Source organism: Rhamphochromis sp. 'chilingali' (genome assembly GCF_963969265.1).
Source record: "Rhamphochromis sp. 'chilingali' genome assembly, chromosome: 20".
NCBI lineage: Eukaryota > Metazoa > Chordata > Actinopteri > Cichliformes > Cichlidae > Rhamphochromis > Rhamphochromis sp. 'chilingali'.
The window spans coordinates 11870891-11892376 of NC_137947.1; the positions used below are offsets into that span (position 1 = coordinate 11870891).

Here is a 21486-nt window from a genome sequence, read left to right on the forward strand (position 1 = left end):
TTTTAATTAGAGAGTTTTGCTTTTACACTTTCCCAGAAGCTCAATGCTAAGTTCAGCTGAAGCTACAATGATAGAAAACTATCATCGTAAGTCTAGTTACAAGGCACACTGGACCTGGACTTGAAGAAGGAGCAGGTAAATCAATGTCCTCAACAATTATTCTTCACTACCTAAAAGCAAACCTTTTTTTAATATAAAATGTGTGTGTGTGTGTGTGTGTGTGTGTGTGTGTGTGTGTGTGTGTGTGTGTGTGTGTGTGTGTGTGTGTGTGTTTGGGGGGGGGGGGTGTAATCTAAATAGCCTATGGCATTAAAAATTACATTTTATGATCTCAGGTGAGACCACAGATTCATTCCAGTTAAACAAACTTTTTTTCCCACCCTAGGGGTACACATACACAGAGAGATGGGGTTATTTTCAGAAGTATCAAGAGCATTCAGAATTTTAAAAAGAACAGTTTGGATATATGGACCAGTACCTCATTAAAAAGAAATAACTAAAGCTTTCAGAAACTGCATATCGTTGTCAAGTGTATCTGGGTCAGGACTTTCTCACCTTTGTTACAATACACTGGCTGCCTGGTAGCTGATTTTAAACTTACAGAAATTACTTCTAAAGCCTTACATGGCCTCTTACATACATGCATTATACATTTACTCATACTTGTGCTCCTCAATTCAATCCAAGCTTTTAAAAATCATATACATAACATAAAAGACAAACATGCAGACCTGAATTTTTAATGGGTGTTTTGCGACACCCAACCCAAAAAAGCTATGTATTGTTCCCAAATAAATTAGGAAATGTTTTCTTTGGGTAAGAGCTAGCATTGCACTATCCTTTGAAGCATAATCATTTTAGTCTCTGGGTGTTTCGTGTAAACATGCAATAATAATAATCTTAGACAAACAACTGAAAGATACACCTTCCTGTGTTTGTGTTCAATATGACATGGCCCACTGTTAACACAACACCAAAAACACACACAAAAACAGCTAGCTGTCAACAACTGGCTCAAAAACACTGGTTAAGGTGATGTTAGTGTTGCGTTTGGCATGTTGAAACGGAAACACGAACAGCTAGAGCTGTTCATTTGATAGTGATCCCAGTGTTTTGTTTTTAGCCGCAAGTTAACTTCGTTGACAACAGCATGACGGGCTACAAGGTTAGCAGCTACCCGTCTAACCAATAATAAACTAAATGCTTCTATCGTCAGTCACTTGTTAATGTCAATATTTAGCTGGTTAGTTCGGCAGTCAAGTAATTGTTTCGTGGGGTAACTCACGCTGGCGAGCTAGCTAGTTAACGTTAGATTTAATGGCAAGTGCTAGCTCTACTAGCAGCTATTTCATCGTTTTGTTACACACTGCGTCATTACGGAGCTTTCTTATAGCTCATAGGAGGCACGGTTACTTACATAAGCAGCGATAAAAACACCACTCAGTCCAAAGTAATAACGTCTTCACCGATTCAGAGTACGTCTTTGCTCAGTGTGTCTGCAGTGATGGAGTACTGCGCTAATAGTTCCGTGTTTCAGAGAGGGTGGGACAACATCTCCGTACCAGCCCCATGCATTTCACACAGGCACCCTCCCATCATCCCTCCGTCCAGGTTTAGGCGGAATTACAGTGTAAGTAAAGGAAAATCAAAAGTCTTGTGGGGACTTTAAGTTGTCTAATCGAATAGGTACATTATGGTCAGCACAGCACAACTGTTTTACTTTTTTTTTTTATAGGGCTTACAGAGAAGGGTCCAAAAAGAGAAAATATTCAGAGAGTGGCAGTTCTCTTTGTGAACAGACAGACTGCTTCAAGGGAAGGCAATGCACTCAACTCACTCAAATAACCACTCTTTACAAGGAAGGCATGCAGAAGAGCATCTGTGAACACACAACACACTGCTACAGCTGCATAGGACCTCACCAAGTGGGACTCTTATTAGCTCAGAACAGGAAAGAGGCTGCAATTGACACAAACTCACCAAAACTGGACAATAGAAGACTGGGGAAACATCGCCTGGTCGGACAAGTCTCGGTGTCTGTTCTAACAGTTGGCTGGTAGGTTCAGAATTTAGTGTAAAGACCATGAAGGCGTGGATCCATCCTGCCTCACAGCAGTAGTTTAGGCTGCTGCTGCTGGTGGTGTAATGTTGTGAGGGATTGTTTTTTTAACCAACTGAGCCTCATTTAAACACCACAGCATAGCATACCATCCTTTTATGACCACAATGTACCAATCTTCTGATGAGTACATTTAGCAAGATAACGCACCATGTTGTACAGCTGAAATAATCTCGAACTGGTTTCTTGAGCATGACAATGAGTGCACTTTACTCCACAGTAATAAGATCTTAATGCAATAGAGCATCTCTGGAATGCAGAAGAACAGGAGGGTCGCTTCATGGGTTTGCAGCCCAAAAATCTGAATCAACTGTGTGATGCTGTCATTCCAATATGCCCCAAAACGTCTGAGGTACTGTTTCCAGTACCTTATTGAATCAATACCATGAAGAATTCTGAGGGGAAAAGGGCTCCTACCCAGTACAAGTAAGGTGTACCTACTAATGTTAGGCCTAAATACAGATTCAACAATTCTATTTCAGGTTTAAAATTTTAGAATAAAATAAATTTCATTTGGTATTATGTAACAATATTAAACTGAACTGAAAGAGAGTGTCTGATTTCAGTCATATGTCTTTATAGAGTTCCAGATTAAATAACGAGCCTCTCCACAGTGTGCCAGTTATAATTGTTGCCTTGAAGAGCCAACATATCTGGTGGTTTGCATGCAAAATGTGAAAGGAAAAACTGGAGAGCGGCTGAGCTTGCCTTGGGACGTTTCATGACTGCAGGCTTTTGTCACATCCACTAACAATGTCACCCAAATTTCACAATGATGCACAACCTAGGCCTTTAGAAATGCCAGAAATGTCAGAAGAGTTCTAATAATATTAATTATTCTCATTAGTCAGACTTAGATTGATAACATTTATCCCTTAGCTACTAAGTGAAATGAATGAACACGCAAGATATATCTGAAATTGAACACACAAGCCTTAAAGACGTTATATGTCCACCTAACAGCCTCAGGTCATACAATCTTTGCATTACATGCAGTAGGATGCAATGCTTATGCAACCAGGTGTCATGGCTTAAACTATAAATTTATAATAACTCAGTGAAATGCTTCATTGAGTCAGCTCTCTATGATTGTTTGTGTCTCTGTCTGTGTGTGTTGTCTCAAACAGGTGATACAAACTTGAAGTGATTATCAACAGTATAATAATATCACATGCTCACACACCGCAACTAATATTGCTGCCTTCCTCCTTTGCAAATTGTCACCCATTCCCCTTCCTTTTATCTTTTCATAAAATCTTTGTTAGAACAAATTGTATCTGTGCTGTCTTTTAGTCTACAGTTGTTTGTTTTTTCTTAAATAAGGGACACTGTTTAAATATGCCTGCAGCTCCTCAGCATAGAGTTCATTAGGACTCACAATGTATCACCAGAATGCCACAATAGAAACCTGTCAAATACTGAAATTTCAAATTGGATGTTATTAGTTTTACTACAATAACCTCAGCGTCACCTAGAACTCCACAGCAGTGCTCTTATTCATATTGACTCCTTTATTGACCCATAAACATGTATAACATGAAAGTTGGTTTATAACATTTTGTACAAAATTAATGGGCTACAGTTCAGAGAATGGAAATGGAGTTTCTATGAAACTTGTGAGACAAGAAAAAAAAAGAATGCATGCAGTGCAAATGTCAGCCTACATATAAATAAATATGAACATCCAGGCCAAAAATGTTTCTGTAGGCATGGAAGCATATTCAGAAACATGTCTTCCTTCCACTACTGATCAAAGCCATCCTGCAAATGTGGCAGTGCAAAGGTGGAGCAGGAGATAAGACCAAACCTCAACTGTTTTTAGAAGGATGTTTAGACACTGTTGTTAACTCTTTTAATTTTGGTTGGTTTAAGAGGGTGTCACACTGTTGAGAACCACACTGAGGAACACCTTTGTAAATCCATGAAGGTGTGTTGTTCGTCTGCAACAACAACAACACCTTCTTTTTTATTCTTTTTTTGACATGAGAACAAAAGCTGGCTCCACTAACATCAGTCTTATTTCTCTGACGTATTCCACGTCTGCACACCCATGCATGCTGTCTTTGAGCGTTACTTCTTTCATAAAACCACGGGTGGAGCTCTTTTGTATTTTCACGCTGGGCGACATTTCATTCAAGTACAGACATGTGTGAACACTCATATTTACGTGGCAACCAAACACACCTCATTTTGTACTCTCCTCAAATCACTCATCATGACCTTGAGAAATGGTGGCAGAGGGTGTTTCAAATCTGTACCGTCTCTATTAAAATTAAATTAAAAATTCAATCATATGAGGATAACTGGGGGGAAAAAAAGATTACTGTCAGCAGTGGTTTTATTTGAGTCGCACAAATTTAGTGCTGTAGAGACTTGTCATGTCCAATTTATATCAGTAATTTAATTTTTATTTTAATTTGTGTATTAACACGAGTGTCTTAGTGAAATTAACTGGGGTATCATTGAGATTTTCCATAAAGTGGTTTTTTTTCCCCACTTTGGTTTGGATATATCTAAATACTTAGTTACTTTCAAAAGGAATGGTGTCACCTGGTCTTATTTTCTTGCACCTGCAGTGTTAGTGTCTTTACGTTGGTGATAACTCACCCGAAGTATCATAACTGTAGATTTTGAGGAAGATAAGAAGTTGTGCTGTTACAATAATGTGGCATGTAGGGCATTTTAGGTTACACTGAGATCAAACACCACGGTCTGATATGTATAGCTTCTCTTTATTAGCTGATTTAATGCTGTGGACACAGTTTGGAGTACAAACAAATCATACACGTCTTAGCTCTAATGAAATCTAATACATGCAGGTAGCTTTTCTTTGCTGCAAGCTCTTTAGTTTACACTGCTGACGCATCATGTGCAAATGCACCACCGCCGTGACACAGTTAGAGCAGACGTCTAAAGGTTTATTTGAGCCAGTGCACGGTAGTGTTTGGCACCACACAAAAGATCCGCCCTGTGAATCGATGCAGGCTTGAGGCCTTGAGCAGATCCTTGTCCATGACTGGGAATTTGCATTTAAATTGCATCACCCACACAGCCTGATGCAGTGCACCTGAGGAAGTACAGAAGGAATTGGGATGAGTTCAGGAGCAATGACATACTGCTACTGTATTTGAAATAAATACATTATAAAAAACATAAGACAAGCAACAAAACAACGAATTTGACTCATTCCTTATCTTTCTGCTCCTTACTTTGGATCTAAAGTTGTGATAAGAAACCATGTGATCACATAAATCACTGCGGTGAATTACACAAAATGTGTTTGTTTTTGTCTTTTAAGAGTTGCCTATCTGGACTCACCCTTGACCAACACAGGTGTGGTAGGTGGTATTATATGATGGGCTTGGTCAAAGATTACAGACAAAAACAGGTTGCATTCCACGGTGGGGAGTCTCCTTGACATTCATTGACCAAACAGACCCATTAGCACTCCCATTAGCTGAATTTGCAGTGGATGGATGATTCTCCAGAAAACAGTGCACCTCATAAACTGCTTGCCCCATTGAACGGCCACAGAAGCTCTGAAATGTAATGAAAGCCTACCTGTTTAAAAGATCAGTTCACTTATATTTGATCCAGGAACACAAGTGTGACTGAAGGACAGGTTATATTTGATATTTGGCTATAGATGGATAGAGTGACGAGTGACAGAAAGACATTCAGACAGGTTGCACTGTGCACTGTGTTAAGTGTGAAGCTTTAAGAATGAAACCCTCTTTTTAAAAAACAACAAAAACATAGTACACATGTTTTCTTATTTGGTTAAACACATTAGACATAAAAACAATGATTTTCACCGAGATGTGTGTATATAGTTCCTTCACCCATGCCACTATCACCAGACTTCTTTTTTTTTTTGAATTGCAGTAGGGTATATTGTCACTGGAGACAGGTGTACTGCAGTCTTCGCATAACATACATTTTTTTGAACTAGTGCGCACAGAAGTGCATTATCTTAGCACACTGGTGCAACACTGGGCATGTGTATATCATAGTCCAGCCCCGCAAACCCGCCCACCCCTCCCTCTGTGCTTCTTCGGTGCCTCTCCGTCCGCCCGCCCGCAGCAGTCTCCTTCACGGCGAGCTTTCACTACAGAGATGGCTGTGAAAGTGTGTAGATCAGTACTCCTCTTGTCCCGGAGCAGCGGAGCGGTGGCCAGCAGCCGCCCCGCACTTGTTGTCTCTTCACAGCGGCATCATCAGCATATAAGACCGGTAAGTCCCAGGACGTCTGAGACAGCTCCGAGAGAGAGAAACAGAGAGAGAGAGAGAGAGAGAGGGGTAGGGACCGAGATGGCGAGGCTGGACCGGAGAGAAGGCAAGCGGGGCTGGCTAAGGAAGTGAAGCTAACTAGCGTCAATATCTCCCCCACTTCATTTATTTCTTTGAGGTCGAGCTTCACGTAAAGGTGAGGCACACGACGAGTCATGATACGTATCCCAACCTGGTGTCGCGTGGATATTTTAATCCACGGTGGGACGTAGAGGTTTGACAGAGAGGCAATGCAGCTTTTTGGAGCACTTGAAACCCATCGACACCCCGCTGCTGCTGCCCCGCCGTTTACTGTAACTAGCCTTCAAACATTCGCCTCTCAAAAGCTTCATAACCCGTGATTTAAAAAAACAACAACAAACCCAAAACCCAGAAGAAATCCTTCAACTTTGCAGGCATATGTTAATCCCAGTATCATTCTGATCAGCGAATATGAATTAGAATAAGACCCAGTTTGAGCTTCTAGGTTGCAGTACCTGCTAGGGTTGGTTTGACTGTGGAAGGGTATGGATGCCTTATTTTTTGTGCTTTTGCAGTAAAGGTGTGATTGAGAGCCCGTGGCTGATGGTTAGCCCCATCTCTCTGCTATTACCTGGTGTGTGTTTGTGCAGCAGCAGAAACTCAGAACAATGAACATCTGTCCAGACCTGAGGAGGAAGTTGTGCTTGTGTGTGTGTGTGTGTGTCTGCAAGAGAGCTGAAGAGAGTTATCCATAGATGCACTCAGTGTTGACACATGAGGCTTCACAGAAACATGGAAGTCTGTACTTGGATGATGTCAGACTCTCCAGCCAGCCTGCTGTTTCTCCCCTCCCTGTGGGTGTTTCCCCATTCATCAGGGAAATCCTAGGTATTCCTGCAAGCTGATGCAGGTCTTTTCTTTACATGGTCACTGTAGTAATGGATGCACCCTCAACAATGCTCACAATAACAGGAAGGCAATTGCGTTTACAGAGCTGTCACTACCATGCAATAGTTGCACAGCGTTTTCCTGCCTCTGTCACCCCCGCCCCTCCCCCCTTGTCAGAAGGGGGGGTGTCACAGAGGCAGAGGAAACTGTGAGTCTTTCCAGCAGCAGCCTGAGGAGGGAGGAGAAGCCCAGGATGGGGTTCTGGGAATGTGGAAGTCTTTGCAGTAGTTAGAAGTACTGATGTAATGTTTTGAGAGTTTTGTTGTCTTTCTCTCTATCTCTGACACCATCTTCAGGCACACTTTCCACAGGCCTTATGAAATTAAATGAGGCTTTCCTTCTCAGCGAAGCAGGCCAGCCCGGAGGTTAAGGAGCTGTCAGAAGAGACACACACACTCCATATCTCCACACTAGACCCACTGTGAACTATCACCCACTGTGAACTATTACAGTGAAAAAATTTGAGTCTGAATTGATATTCTTGGCCTCTTCCATCTCTAAGAAAGCCTTAACTGTTTTAAGCACGTTACTACTCACTGTCTCTTGCCAGAGTTGGCCGCTAATAAGTTTTCATTTTATTTCAGGCTGCCCAGGTTTGTAGTGTTGTTTGTCTGTCATATTGTGTCTCCGTCCAGTGAAGCGTGGCTGCGGCGGCCCCTAACGCGGGCCTGTCACTTTGTGACAGCCAAGCCTCTGTATTCATTTGTGAGTCTTCCAGTGGAAACCCTGTTTCGGCACTAGTGTTGATTAAAGCTGCAGTGGGATGCATACAGTTTCCATGCAGGCTGTATGCACACGTGTTTCAAAGAAGACCTAAATATGGTTTCTAGAGCCTAACTTGAAATGTAGAGCTGTGTAATGGCTCTGATGATGGGGCTGCAAAGGAGACAGTGTACTCCATATGCTTGCATTTAACCTGCACTAGATTAATATTGAGCCAGCTGTCATATATGATGCTGCTTTCCTGATGTGTAGTAGGAGTGGCGAGTCACTGGGAATACTCCTTGTAAAAGGGTTATAAATCAGTCAGGAGTTTCTGTACTGCGAGATAGTCAATATGTTCATATCTTGCATCTAAAATATGTGATTTAATGGAAAATGTGGCAATAAAAGGCATTAAATATTGTTTTTTGTAGTCATTTACTTACATTAAAGCTCCTATGTTCATTAAAGCTGAACAGCTGGAGACTAGAGCAGCTGGGGCCGGGGGGCCGAGGCCCGCTCCTGGCTTTTAATCCAATCAGTAAAGGAGTAAACTAATTTATCCGTGCTGCCTTCACAGACTCAGCTCTGAACTTGTCCGGATTAGTGTGATAAGAGAGTGACTCTAAGCTTGTGGCTGTGCTAAGGGTGATAAGATAGCTGAATGACTGATAGACGTGTCCGCAATGGCAGTTCCATCAATGTTATTCTACCATTCACGGACAAACTGGTTTCAGACTCAGCGATCCAACATTTACAGACTGAGGGGGGAAACAGGTATATGGTATGAAGTGATGGGGGAAATGTCCATTCGGCTGCCATTTATCTGCTACTTAATGAGTCCAGTCTTCAGTTTGCAGTCAGATGATTGGCAGGTGTATGACGCCATGTTGTGTGAAAAATAACTGATGGCAATTCAGAGACCGTTTGTTTATGACATTTGGGTTTTACAACGATGACCTTCGTTTCTGTTCTCAGATGTTATCACATCATGGCCAGTAGCTCAGCAGGAGAGAAGTGATAATAATGTGTGGTCAACATAGCTGATATTGGATTACTATCTATACACAGGGGCGTTTTTAGTGGGATGAGTTTTTCTTGGGTGAGTGGGTGAGAAAGCTGATCTGAGTTTTCTCGCAGGGCTTTCATTGTCTTTGTAAGTGACGGTTATCGTGACGCTAAGTGATTTCACTTTTATAAAGTCCTGTTTTAGTTTTATCATAGATGACCCAAAACCCTAAAAACCTGAAGTGAAACCATGTCAGAAAGATACATGAAAGCAATTCATGCAACGCATCCCATATGAAGAATCTGAAAGAACCGTCAGCAGTGCTCTTATTGTTTGGCTATATTCAGACTGTTTTAAAAGTTTGCAGTGTGACTCGACTTTTAGTCTAAGCCATATCTGTTCCTATAATGAGCTTGAAAAACTGATTAGCCAAGATCACTAGCACCAGTGTTTATGAGTTTGAGATAGTGAGCTTCAGAGTAATGAACAGGAAATAACAACGAGGCAACCAATCTTGTTTTGCCAGACGGGCATGTTAGTTTACCCCGATTCACTGGGAACCTATCTTAGTCAAACGGGTGTCTTGAGACACTGTGACTGGATTCACTACCCACTAACATATAGACATTGTTCCAAGCTGTGACCCGCATGCATTTGTTTTTTTGGTTTTGTTTGCATAAAATCTGTCCAAAAATCATCTGGTTATTAACAGAGCAACACTGTGTGAAAGGTCGAAACAGGTAAACCAGATAATAACATGCCGGTTGTGCCAGTTGTTATGTCGTGCCATCCACTCTTCCTGCCAATCCTGATTTAAACGAACAAATAAAGCGGGGAAGAAGTAAATGTTGTTAAAATACACAGCATGCCACATTGACAGAAAAGGATTTCCTCTAAATAGATTTTCCTCATTCCCAAAAAGATATTTACCAAGTTCGTAGTTACTTCCTGAAATCTCTTGATTGTTTTTTTTTTTTTTTTTTTTAGAGCAAAAGTGGCTTCTGGGTATATATCATGCGTCTTTATCAAAACAAATCCAGCAATCAGGCCAAGCCGAGCACCCGCAGCAGTTTAATTTGTTTTCATTCATTCATTCATTTATTTATTCATTTTCAGGCACAACAAATACCTATATTGAACATAAAATACACAAAACAAAAAACAAAACTTGCCTGAAAAAGGAGTTGGGCCAGCATAAAATCAAAATAGTTCATTTACTCAAGGTTGAGGTAAAAGTGCATGTAGCCTAATAAAAGATAAAGAGTTAATTTAGAGATGAGCTGAAAATAAAGAGGTGCACTTCCTCATTTAGTTGAAGTAAAACGTATCTAGGGTGTTAATTATTAAGCTGACGTGACAGTAAACTGGTACCACTGTGGGTTATATTCTGCCAGGGACATGAACTAGTCTGGCTGGGTCTAAATGCATCTCAGTAACTCATAACACCAGAATGTGGACGCATACTCGCTCTGAAGCTTCAGGCAGTACAGACTTATGTCTCTTTCCTGTCTGTAAGGCTCATGCTGCAGCACCTTTCCTGGCATTTCGTGGCAGTGTCGTGAAAAGATCATGGATTATCTTAACACCAGACAAAATGACAAGTGTGTGTTGTCATCTTATTACGGTGATGAAAAGCTGATAGCTTTAGCGGCCGTAGTAATGACAGAGCTCCTGTCAGCTCTGGTGGCGGTCACCCTGTCGAGTGGTAGCCAGAATAATTTCCAGGGTCTGCTGTGGTTCAGGAGTTATGTGGCGGATGGGCCTTTTTTCCATCTACAGATTTCGGCAGGGTGACTCACTGTGTCTGTTACAGTTAGGTCGACAAGTTTGTGAAACAGTTCAGCTAAAACAGGAGTGTCAAACATAAGGCCCAGGGGCCAGAATCAACCAGCCAAAGACTCCACTCTGGTCAGCTTAGCAGCTTTGGAAAATGTGAGGGATGATATACATTTTAGACTTTTAACTGTGTTTTTCAGCTTTTCCTACTGAACCAAAGTAAATAAGTAATAGATAAACAACTAAATAACAAAAGCTAACGAAACATTTTCTGAGATTTTCCAGATATTTTTCCTACAGTTTCAACCCAAAGCAGCATTTCTTCATCAGATTGATGAAGAAATGCTACATCAACATCAGTACGTCTCAGTTTTTCTGAGACGTACTGATGTTGACGTAGCATTTCTTCATCAATTTGAACTTGCACTTGTTGTTCTTATATCAAAATCTTTCATAGATTAAATGTGTAGTTAAGCTTATTTACACTGACAGGAGAGTTTGACTGGTCAAAATTTGCTGAGAATTTCATGTCAAAAGCACCTTTAGAAATGTGTTCACTTACAAGAAAATTTGTGACGTGTCCAATACTTATTTTGTGTGTGAGTGAGTGCACGTGTACCTGTGTGCACGTGTGTGGACGTGCTAGGAGGCGAAGCTTCTCACCCGCTGTGTTCATTCACACTGCTTCATATCTTTTAGCAAACTTGCTTTCTAGTTGACGCTCACTGGCCCTTAATGATCCGTGAGCTGCTGAGAGCACAGGCACACGGCCCATAGCAAGAAGCGTGTTTGACATTTTTTTTTCTTCTTTCTGAGGTTTGTGTGCGCCCCAGAGAAATCACCCAGTGCTCTCTTTTTGGCTGCTGTCTCTGCCTTGTTAACCCACTGTGGGCTGCCCCACATGGGATTTTTTTCTGTTCCTACTGCTCTATTTACACACATACACTCACAAATGAACATGTAGTAAAATTTGTGTAACATTACATATGTATGTCATTGTTTGTAGTATAATAAGTACAATTCTGTAAATATAAAAAAAGAAACTTAACATATTCTTTTCATTTCTCTACAGTTTACTGGCTTCATTTTGGAGAGTATTGCTTTAAAATACAGTTGTAGGTTAGTCCTGTTAGAAGGATGCCGTAGAAGCGTGTGTGCCTAATGTTCTAAATACTCCAGCTGTGAATTTTCTAACTACTACGTTCTGCATTACTGCCTTTAAAAAAACAAGGTGAACTTTAGCAAATTCATCGGCATAAAGAGGGAAAAAACAAAACAGTTTTTAGGCTCTGAGGAGCTCCAATCATTTGCAGCCTGTTTGCTGTCTGCCGTGTTATGTATTTAGCGAGTGTGGTCGCTACTGTAGCACTCGATCTGTTTCCTGTTTTGCATTTACCGTGCAGTTATTATTTTAATGATCCAGCACCTTACTGTAGCGAGGATCTGCATGCTTCAGTTATCGCCTCATTATGGTGACGTTTGGCATTGCAATGGGTGAGACTGTCGTGATGGACAAAGTCCTCATTAGTAATCCGGATGGCATTTCATCCTTGAAGTGGAAAATGACTGGCGAACCTCTGCTGTTGGCGTAGACTAATTAGCTGCTTTCCATGTTTCTGTGTGGCCCAGCGTGTCTGCAGTCAGGTCTGAAAAGGACATTAAATTAGGCCAACTTGCGTAATGTGATGATGGATGGAGGCATCGCTTGGTTACCCTCTCTCATCTCAGATCGGGGGGCTTGTGGCATCCTCTGCCAGGAGGGCAGGTTGCTACTAGAGCCCGAAGGTCATCAGCTGCCCTTTCAGGCCATTAGTTATGAGATTGGTCTCATTATTGTGACAAATCAGTGGGAATGCTGGGTCCAAATGAGCAGTGTAAATTAGACCGGGCAGATTTAGCTTGTGTGAAGGTCGGCTTTACCCGAATTCGTCAAAAATATGTGACAGTTATGGGAAACGGTTTCCAGACTCGCGTGTTGTCCCGTCACTTTGTTAACCTATACTTCACTTTTGCTGCGCTGAAATCATTGCTTTGTCCACAGTCATTTTCATGGCATCGTCATGCGTAACCGGGGTAAATTCTTACCTGGATCTTACCTGGACATTTGCAACCTGTCACAAACCAGTTCAGAAGAACTATGAAGAGTCTGGAAAATACAGCTTGGGTTGACCTTTCCTTCTGGAAATATTGATTGGGTATAGCATCGTTTATTCAAGTTCATGGTGAATTAAGAGCAGCTGCAGAGTTGGATGGATGTTGTGTAGACACATTGACAGTCTGGGGTGACAATTAAATAAAAAAAGAAAAGAGTGGGTGCTTTCATTTCATTAGGATGTAAATTGCACCTCATGAGTGCAGTCTTTCTCCTCCTTTTGCAAGACTTTTGTTTAGAGCAGGGCGATATGGCCAAAAATATTTATCACGATATATATTTGAAAATTTGCGATAACGATATAACCGACGATATAATTGATGCGAGACAAAATACAACTCCACAACATTACTAGCGCAAAAAGACAACCTTCCATTTATTTTCACTTAAACAAGAAGCTGGTTTTTATGTACATTAAAGCTTTATAAAAATGTAACAGTGCAAATGCAAATTCCTTGCTGAAAGTTTAACCAAAAGGCATTTCCACTAGAAATGGGCTGACATGTCCTGAGCATAACCATGTATAATATCCACTGAAGTTAAAAAGAGGTGCTTTGCAACATTAAACTGCAGTGTGCAGTACGCATTTTTCGGACCATAAGGTGCACGGGATTATAAGACACATTAAGCGAAACAAAGCAGTCAGATAAATCAAACTTTATTAAACTCATTCTTCTTGCTTCCTCCACTTCTGTACCATTGATTTATTAATGAATGAATTCTGCTCTATTCCCATGTTGTTGCAGTATATTAATGACTAACCTCGTATTGTGGATGGATTATCTCAGTTGTTCTCCTGACTGAAGTTTGGTCCGTTTACAGTATCCTGCCATGCGATTGCATTTGTCTCTAACCATGAAGAACCTTCACGTTAACTTTTATAAGTGGAAAAGTGTTAGTGTTCGTCCTCCAGCTTCACTGTTTATGTTATGCTAACATAGCTGTGTCGCTAGCGATCACGTAGCACATCATTATATACCAGCTAGCCCAACTTCAGTAACCCTACAAACGTCACTGCTGTTTAGTTTCCTGTCTTCATTTATGTTGGAAGTGATAGCAGAGCTGTACGTTTGATTTTTTTTCAGAAATCTCTCAGTCAGAACATGCAATATCATGCTTAGGTAACTAGCGAAACTAGCGAGCTAACTTCCGCTAGCTTCCTGCTAACTTCTAACTCCGTTAAATGTAATAACTTTTGTTTTCATGGATGCCTGGAAGTTAAACTTTATAGTTACACCTGGTAAAGCAGCAATGCTGATCGTTTTATTAAAGATGAAAGAATTTAGACAGTTTTTAACTCTAAGTGATGCTGCAGTGTTGTTTGACCTGAAGCATACGGAGTTTAGGACCCAGATTACTCCCAGATTTAAGAGCATCTTAGTCCGACAAATATGACAATAACAACGGCCGCTTGCATGTTCTGCAAAAAAATGTGCTTTGTTGTGTATCTGACGGACAAACACCAAACCAGTTCCACATCACGGAAGTTGCACCATTTTTACAAACCAATTCTGGTTCATCTGTTTCACTCAACAATCGGCCATGTGCGTATGAAAACAAAGGCACTGCGCATGCGCGTTTTACTCCCATTCTATCGCGATATTTCATTTTCCTATCGTTGCCTAACATTATACCGGTATTACCGTGAACGGTATAATATGGCCCAGCCCTACTTTTGTTTGCATATGACCATGGAGTATAAACGTCTCAAAGCTTCCTGTATCTTGAATTTCTCATATCAGTCCAGTCATTGTTGGATTCCCTGAGCTGAGCTTCAGCAAAACAACGTTGGTGAAGTCTGGAGAGGCCTCAGAACCATCTCAGGCCACAAACAGCAGAACTCTCTGCCTGGGAGGGATGTGAGGTGGGCAAATGAACTGAATCATTTCTTCAACAGATTTGATTCAGCCATGAGGCAGTCTGCAACATCGGCTGCAGACTCACCCACCCCCACTGCTGCTGTTCCACCTCAGACACTTCACACCTCCTCTATTCACCCTGCTCACTCCTCCCCACCCCCAACAACAGCATCCAATACACACTCAACACAAGGCTCCAGCCTGTCTCTCTCAACCACCCAGGTTAGGAGGGAACTGAGGAGGATTAATGGCAAGAAGGCAGCGGGCCCAGATGGCATCAGCTCGAGGGTCGTCAGGTCCTGCGCGGACCAACTGTGTGGGGTGATGGAGCACCTCTTCAACCTGAGCCTGAGGTTGGGAAGAGTCCCACAGCTCTGGAAAACCTCCTGTGTTGTACCAGTGCCAAAGACTTCACGCCCCAAGGACCTCAACAGCTACAGGCCGGTGGCTCTGACATCCCACCTGATGAAGACCCTGGAGCGGTTGGTCCTGGCTCAGCTTCGGCGCCTAACAAGCTCATCACTGGACCCACTTCAGTTTGCCTACCAGCCTGGCATTGGAGCGGATGATGCCGTCATTCACCTCCTACATCGTTCCCTCGCTCACCTGGAGACCGCTGGAAGCACTGTGAGAATCATGTTCTTTGATTTCTCCAGTGCCTTCAACACTATTCTTCCCTCGGTTCTGAAGGACAAGCTGGTGAACTCTGGAGTGGACCATCACCTCACTACCTGGATCCTGGACTACCTCACCGACCAACCACAGTATGTGAGGACTCAGGGCTGTGTGTCGGACAGGGTCGTCTGCAGTACGGGGGCCCCACAGGGAACGGTTCTGGCTCCGTTCCTCTTCACCATCTACACTGCAGACTTCTCCCACAATTCCACCCAGTGCTTCCTGCAGAAGTTCTCTGATGACTCTGCAATAGTCGGCCTCATCACTGATGGGGACGACAAGGAGTACAGAGGACTGACTCAAGACTTTGTGGACTGGTGCCAGCTGAACTACCTCCAGATCAACGCCAGTAAAACCAAGGAGCTGGTGGTAGACTTCCGCAGGCACAAGCATTCTCCACTGCAACCACTGAACATCCAGGGTATGGACATTGAGGCTGTGGACAGCTACAGGTACCTTGGTGTTCATCTGAACAACAGACTGGACTGGACTCATAACTCAGACGCCCTCTACAGGAAAGGGCAGAGCAGGTTGTACCTGCTGCGGAGACTCAGGTCGTTTGGGGTGGAGGGCCCACTCCTGAAGACCTTCTATGACTCTGTGGTGGCTTCTGCTATCTTTTATGGTGTGGTCTGCTGGGGCGGCAGCATCTCTGCTGAGGACAGGAAGAGACTGAACAGGGTGATCCGAAGGGCCAGCTCTGTTCTAGGATGCCCTCTGGACCCAGTGGAGGTGGTGAGTGACAGGAGAATGGCGGCTAAGCTGTCATCCCTGATGGACAACATCTCCCACCCCATGCAGCAGACTGTGACAGCACTGAGCAGCTCCTTCAGTGGGAGACTGCGGCACCCACGGTGTGGGACGGAGAGATTTCGCAGGTCTTTCCTCCCCACTGCTGTCAGACTCCACAACAAAGACTTTAACTGAACAAACACACACATCCACACATGTGCAATAACACTAAGTGCAATAATCCTTTCTGGCATCGTTGTATTTTTACTCAGTTGTATATAGCATTCGTATTCTATTTTTATCTTATTGTATATTTTTATTCTATTTTATTCTACTGTATATAGTATATTATTTTATTCTATTCTGTACAGCTGTGTACTGTATTTATTCTTATTGTATTCTAATTTTTGCGTCATAACTTTTGCACTGTCCACTTCCTGCTGTGACAAAACAAATTTCCCACGTGTGGGACTAATAAAGGTTATCTTATCTTATCTTATCTTATCTTATCTTATCTTATCTTATCTTATCTTATCTTATCTTATCTGATCTGATCTGATCTGATCTGATCTGATCTGATCTGATCTGATCTGATCTGATCTGATCTGATCTGATCTGATCTGATCTGAGCCTGCCCAGTATTACTTTCTAGAGTTTATAAATGACAGGTTTAGAAATTACAGTTTTTCAGTGAAACGCAGAAAATAACCAGGGTGGTGTGAGGAGAATCGCGACTGCTCGACAGGCAGCAGGAAAGAAGAAACTGGGATATCGGTCAACTGTGAGGCAGTTCTTAATTACAAATGGAAGCATGTGCGAATGAGCCCCGCTTTGCTGATGGAGTAATGTTTGGAAAGTGGTTCAGAGGAACGTTGGGAATCTATGATGTGAGGATTCCCTTGGCCTCAGGCTCACCTTTATTTCACAGAACAGAAACTAGCTGCTTCCCTTTACAACTTTCCCATTACTTTGACAGCAGAATTGGAAAGATTCCTGCATGTGTCTAACTCTGGAACCGTCTTTGCTTCGAAATTGGAGTTTTACTCAGAAGATCATTATCCAGTTTCCAGGAAACTAGTAGATGTATAAATAAAACAAAAAATATTGTTGCTTGGAAGCACTTTTGTGACTTCCAGGGTACCTTTTCAGAATTTATTTTGCATAGCTTTAGATGCACACTTCCACACGGACTCTTTCATGCATTGGTAAAGTAGCACATTTTACATGCCTGACAAAGCATAGTAACTTTGTAAATTATTTATGTATATATTAGAGTCTCTTGGAGGAATAGGTAGTACATTACTGGCCATTCACTGCACAGTTGTGCTCCTTTAAGTTATAGTTTAACCAAAATAGAATAAAACATGTGTTGCAGATTTTGGAGGCAGCCCTTGAAAGCCAACTAAGGCGTACAAATGACTCAGTGGATTCACTTTCCAAGCGGAATCCCGACAAACTTAAACAAGGCTAATAGCACTCTTAATTACTCGGGCCCCTCACAACGGCACACACAACGGCACACTCGCACAAGCTCATAAGCAGTCCTTTTGTTCCTGCTGGATCGATGCTCGGGGTTAATGGCACGAGAGCTTGACATTTTCGAGCTGGCTGCACGTCTTTTGTCCCGGTGATTTTTAGCGTGTGAGCCAATGTCTCCTCTGATAAAGCCAGCTGATCTCTGAGAGGCACAGGACCTAGAACTGCTGGGGGGAAATTTGCATGTGTTTCAGAGTTTATCTGTATGACAAAACCTGCTCGTGCTGTGTTACTAGTGAAGCGAGGCCTTCACCAGTCATGGCTAAACAGGATACGAGGGCCACTGTGACATCATCCTTGTGTCGAGGTCATTGCGGGTAGTGGTAGCGCGTGTCGACCTAAGAGAAATTGTCTCCTCATGGTGGCTCAGTGTGGCGTGATGTCTGCTGGTTGTTGTTTCTTTTCAGCATTGCCTCTATTTGCTCCTTTTACCCTCACGGTCGCCATGCATTAGCCACAGCTGTCAGAACAGAGTTTTGTAGACTTCTGCTCATGTACTGATACTTCATGCTTTGGGCCAAAAGCAAATTAAAGAAGCGCTCAGATTTGATGTGCGTCATCCTCAAGAATATTCTAGCAGGGAAGATTATGTAAAAAGTCTATTTGTTTACACAAATACAACTATTTTTAGAGGAGTGCTTTAAAAGCACACTTCAAGATTCACATGATTTTAAACAAACAAATAAAGACGACCAAGAATGTTGTATTATTTTATTATATAATAAATCAATCCTTATCTCATATTAAATCAATTGTACTGTGGACTCCAATAGATTTGGAGGCTGCGGAAGTCCTTACTTTTCAGAATAATCTCATCTTCCTCTCGTGTCCTCAGCTTGTGTGTTTCTTGAGCTTCATTTGTGCTTGCTCTTCTTTTGTAGCACTCGCTAGATAGTTGCTGGAATAAATACCATGATGGCAACTCTATCGCCATCTGCATGCGTGACCACGTGACGGGAATGAGAAGAAGGAAAAAGGATGTGTAGAGTGTGAGAGCAGAACTGTGGGGTGCCATAACGTTCATAATGATCTGTTTCTGCGAGGCACGAGCAGGAAAGAAGTCTGCAGCAAATGAAAAATTAGCTTGCTTTATGTTATTATGCATTAAATTGCCAAATCTGATTTAATTATTCAACAATTTAGCACTTGATCCCCCAGAGCTCCAAAGGGCTGACTCGCAAACTTCAGTTCTGGCCCCGTTTGCTTTTGCACCACCAGCCCGCTCTCTGTCTGAAATCAGCCGCCTGTGTTTTGTGAAGGATGCTTATGACATCCCCATTACACCACTAGAAGTCAAGATGTGAGCTTCAGCTGAGATTGATCAGAGTCTGAGCACATCCGGGGAGTCAATGAGCCCCATAAAACAAGACACTCTGTTCGGCCTGGCGCCCAGTTTGTTTGCACTGTGATTACCCATATTGTAGACACAAGCGCACACATGGGGGTTTCACCATGGAGAAGACAAACAAAGATGCACACCTCTGTCCAACAATGGACTCCAAGCCCTCAAGTCCCATTGTTATATTTATAATAGGCTGGAACAGATAGAGACAAATATATCTTCACCAGGACACAGCAAGGGCAGCTTAGTAACCTAAGCTCATATTTTATTATTCTTTTGTGTTACTTTTTGTGTCCGCGCATGGCTTCACAAGCCCTAATTCTAACAGTTTTCCTGCCGATAGAAGCCCCTCTCCTCTGAATTCTCAATTGCTTGTTTTAAATGAATCGGGAGTCTGAGCTTTGAGCCTTGTCTCTTTTAATTAACTCCTATATCAGCACTAGTGGGTCAATGACTGGAGACGCGTGTGGATTAAACATAACTGATCCAGAGAGCTGAACTGAGGTATTGGACATGAGACAAAGCACGGAGGGGTTATGTGGTACACTATGGGTGGGGTTTTAGAGGCTCGTTCAAACCAACAGGGTCACTGTAATGGTGCTCTATACTTCTGCGTGATCATGAGGTTTTGACCTGATAATCTCATTATGATGATATTGTGCCAATCGTCACGGGGCCTGTGAGATATGGCCAAATTATAATATCACACTATATATGAGTCAGAGAAGTGTTAATGTATTGCTGCTGTTGATAAACTGTGCATTAAACACTGTTGAGTGTTTTTGATTTATTCTTGTACCCTCACTGCTGACCACATCCCGTTCAGATTAATCCATCTAGTCTCCTTTTCGCTGGATGAACGACTCTTTTGAGGGATTGGCATATTATCAGCTCAGCAATAGTGTTCGTAGTAATATGGATGACACACTGTCAATATCTGCATTTCAAGTATTTATTTTCAGGTGAATGCAAGAGCACGACTGGAAACCAGATCTGTGTGCCGGTAACACGAGATTGTTCTTTGTCGAAAACTTTGTATTATGCAATGATTTACAAGCTCGATGGCCCGGGTGGCTCAAGTTGATATCCCACTGGGCTGAAAAACACTAGGTAATTTTTTTGAGATGGAAACCTTTTAGATAGAAACATAAAAAGCATATAACAGGAATACAGAACCAGGCAAATGTTGTAATTTAATACTTCACCTGTTTAGCCGCTGTCTATGTTCCTGCTAGATCAATATTTAACACATGAGAACAGTGTTAACAGTGATTTTGTGCTTTCTAGCTGGTACAGAAAGAACTAAACCCCTACTGTGCGTGCAGAGATGCACCTAAACCAATACAGCTCCATTATGCTGTCTGTGCCGCACACTTAGTGTTATAGCGGCTGAAACATTAATTGAATGCAGCATTAACACCCCCCCCCAAATCGCCTGCTGGTTGAAGTCGCTGGGGTTAACAACATTTCCAGCAGAAGCTCTAATAATATATAATGTTATATTACACATTCTTATTGCCCTGTCTAGAATTTTTCATTTAATGTGTGCATAAACTATACAAAACTTTGTAAATTTAAAAGCACTATAAAGCAGTCCTGGCCATTAGCTTGAAACAATGACCATAATGAATCAATACATTCAAAAATTACTCTTAGTTGGCAGATGCCTTGCATGTATATTGTCACCTGATTCAGATTCATTGGCCAGTGCATCACGGCCTACTCGCCAATCCTTTAGAAAACTGTGTTCTGTCCTCTTCTTCTATGGGAAATGTCAGAGAGGACTTAGAGGAGACGACGTGTGAGAGATACAATCTTCTCTCTTCTCAAAGGCACCTCTGGGAAGCAGGGCACTGAGTGAATTGCTTATGTAAATAGCTCTGCTGCTATAATCCATTGTTGATGATGCCTTTGACTGCAAGGCTGATTTTTAGAAATGCTTTAGTTCTTTGGATCAAAAGAGCGCTTTACCTTTTGACTCTTGACAGCAGTATCAGGCCGTCAGTTCAAGACGGAGCATTTAATAGTAGATCAGCACCTTGGATCAGTGGAATAAAAGAATTGCAACTCAACAAGTCTTGTTAGCTGTCGCTGAGTAACTGTGTTTGCCAATGAAAACCGACATCCGTAATTGTTGTTTTCAGTCATTAAGTTAATGCAATGCTGTTTGCAGGAACGTGTCTTCTTTATAGCGTAGCTGCGCTGTGATAATAATATGTGTGATGTTCATGCGGGCTAATGCTAATTAGTAATAGCTGCACGATTCAAGAAGACCTTTCCCTCGAGCTGTGAGAGTGTGTTCAGGCTGTGGCTGTTAAAGGCAGAGATGCAGAGGCCCGTGAGATGCTCAGATGATGGGATCAGGCTGTGCATTGTGTCTGCTAC

At 42.2% G+C, this 21486-nt stretch overlaps 2 protein-coding genes across 3 annotated transcripts in view; one reads left to right on the top strand and one right to left on the bottom strand.

The window, feature by feature from the left end:
- Positions 1–1573, bottom strand: part of micu1 (mitochondrial calcium uptake 1) — a 38929-nt gene extending 37356 nt beyond the window's left edge. Inside the window, exon 1 of the mRNA XM_080869841.1 lies at positions 1418–1573. Coding sequence (XP_080725967.1) covers positions 1418–1419 — 2 coding nt within the window. The 5' untranslated portion in view covers positions 1420–1573. The remainder of the gene's footprint in view (positions 1–1417) is intronic.
- A 4600-nt stretch (positions 1574–6173) lies between these two features.
- mcu (mitochondrial calcium uniporter) overlaps positions 6174–21486 on the top strand; it is a 63958-nt gene continuing 48645 nt past the window's right edge. The window contains exon 1 of one of the 2 annotated variants that reach the window (XM_080868148.1): positions 6174–6352. In XM_080868148.1, the coding sequence (XP_080724274.1) occupies positions 6236–6352 (117 nt within the window). In that variant the 5' untranslated portion in view covers positions 6174–6235. The remainder of the gene's footprint in view (positions 6353–21486) is intronic. The other variant, XM_080868147.1, reaches the window with a different exon arrangement.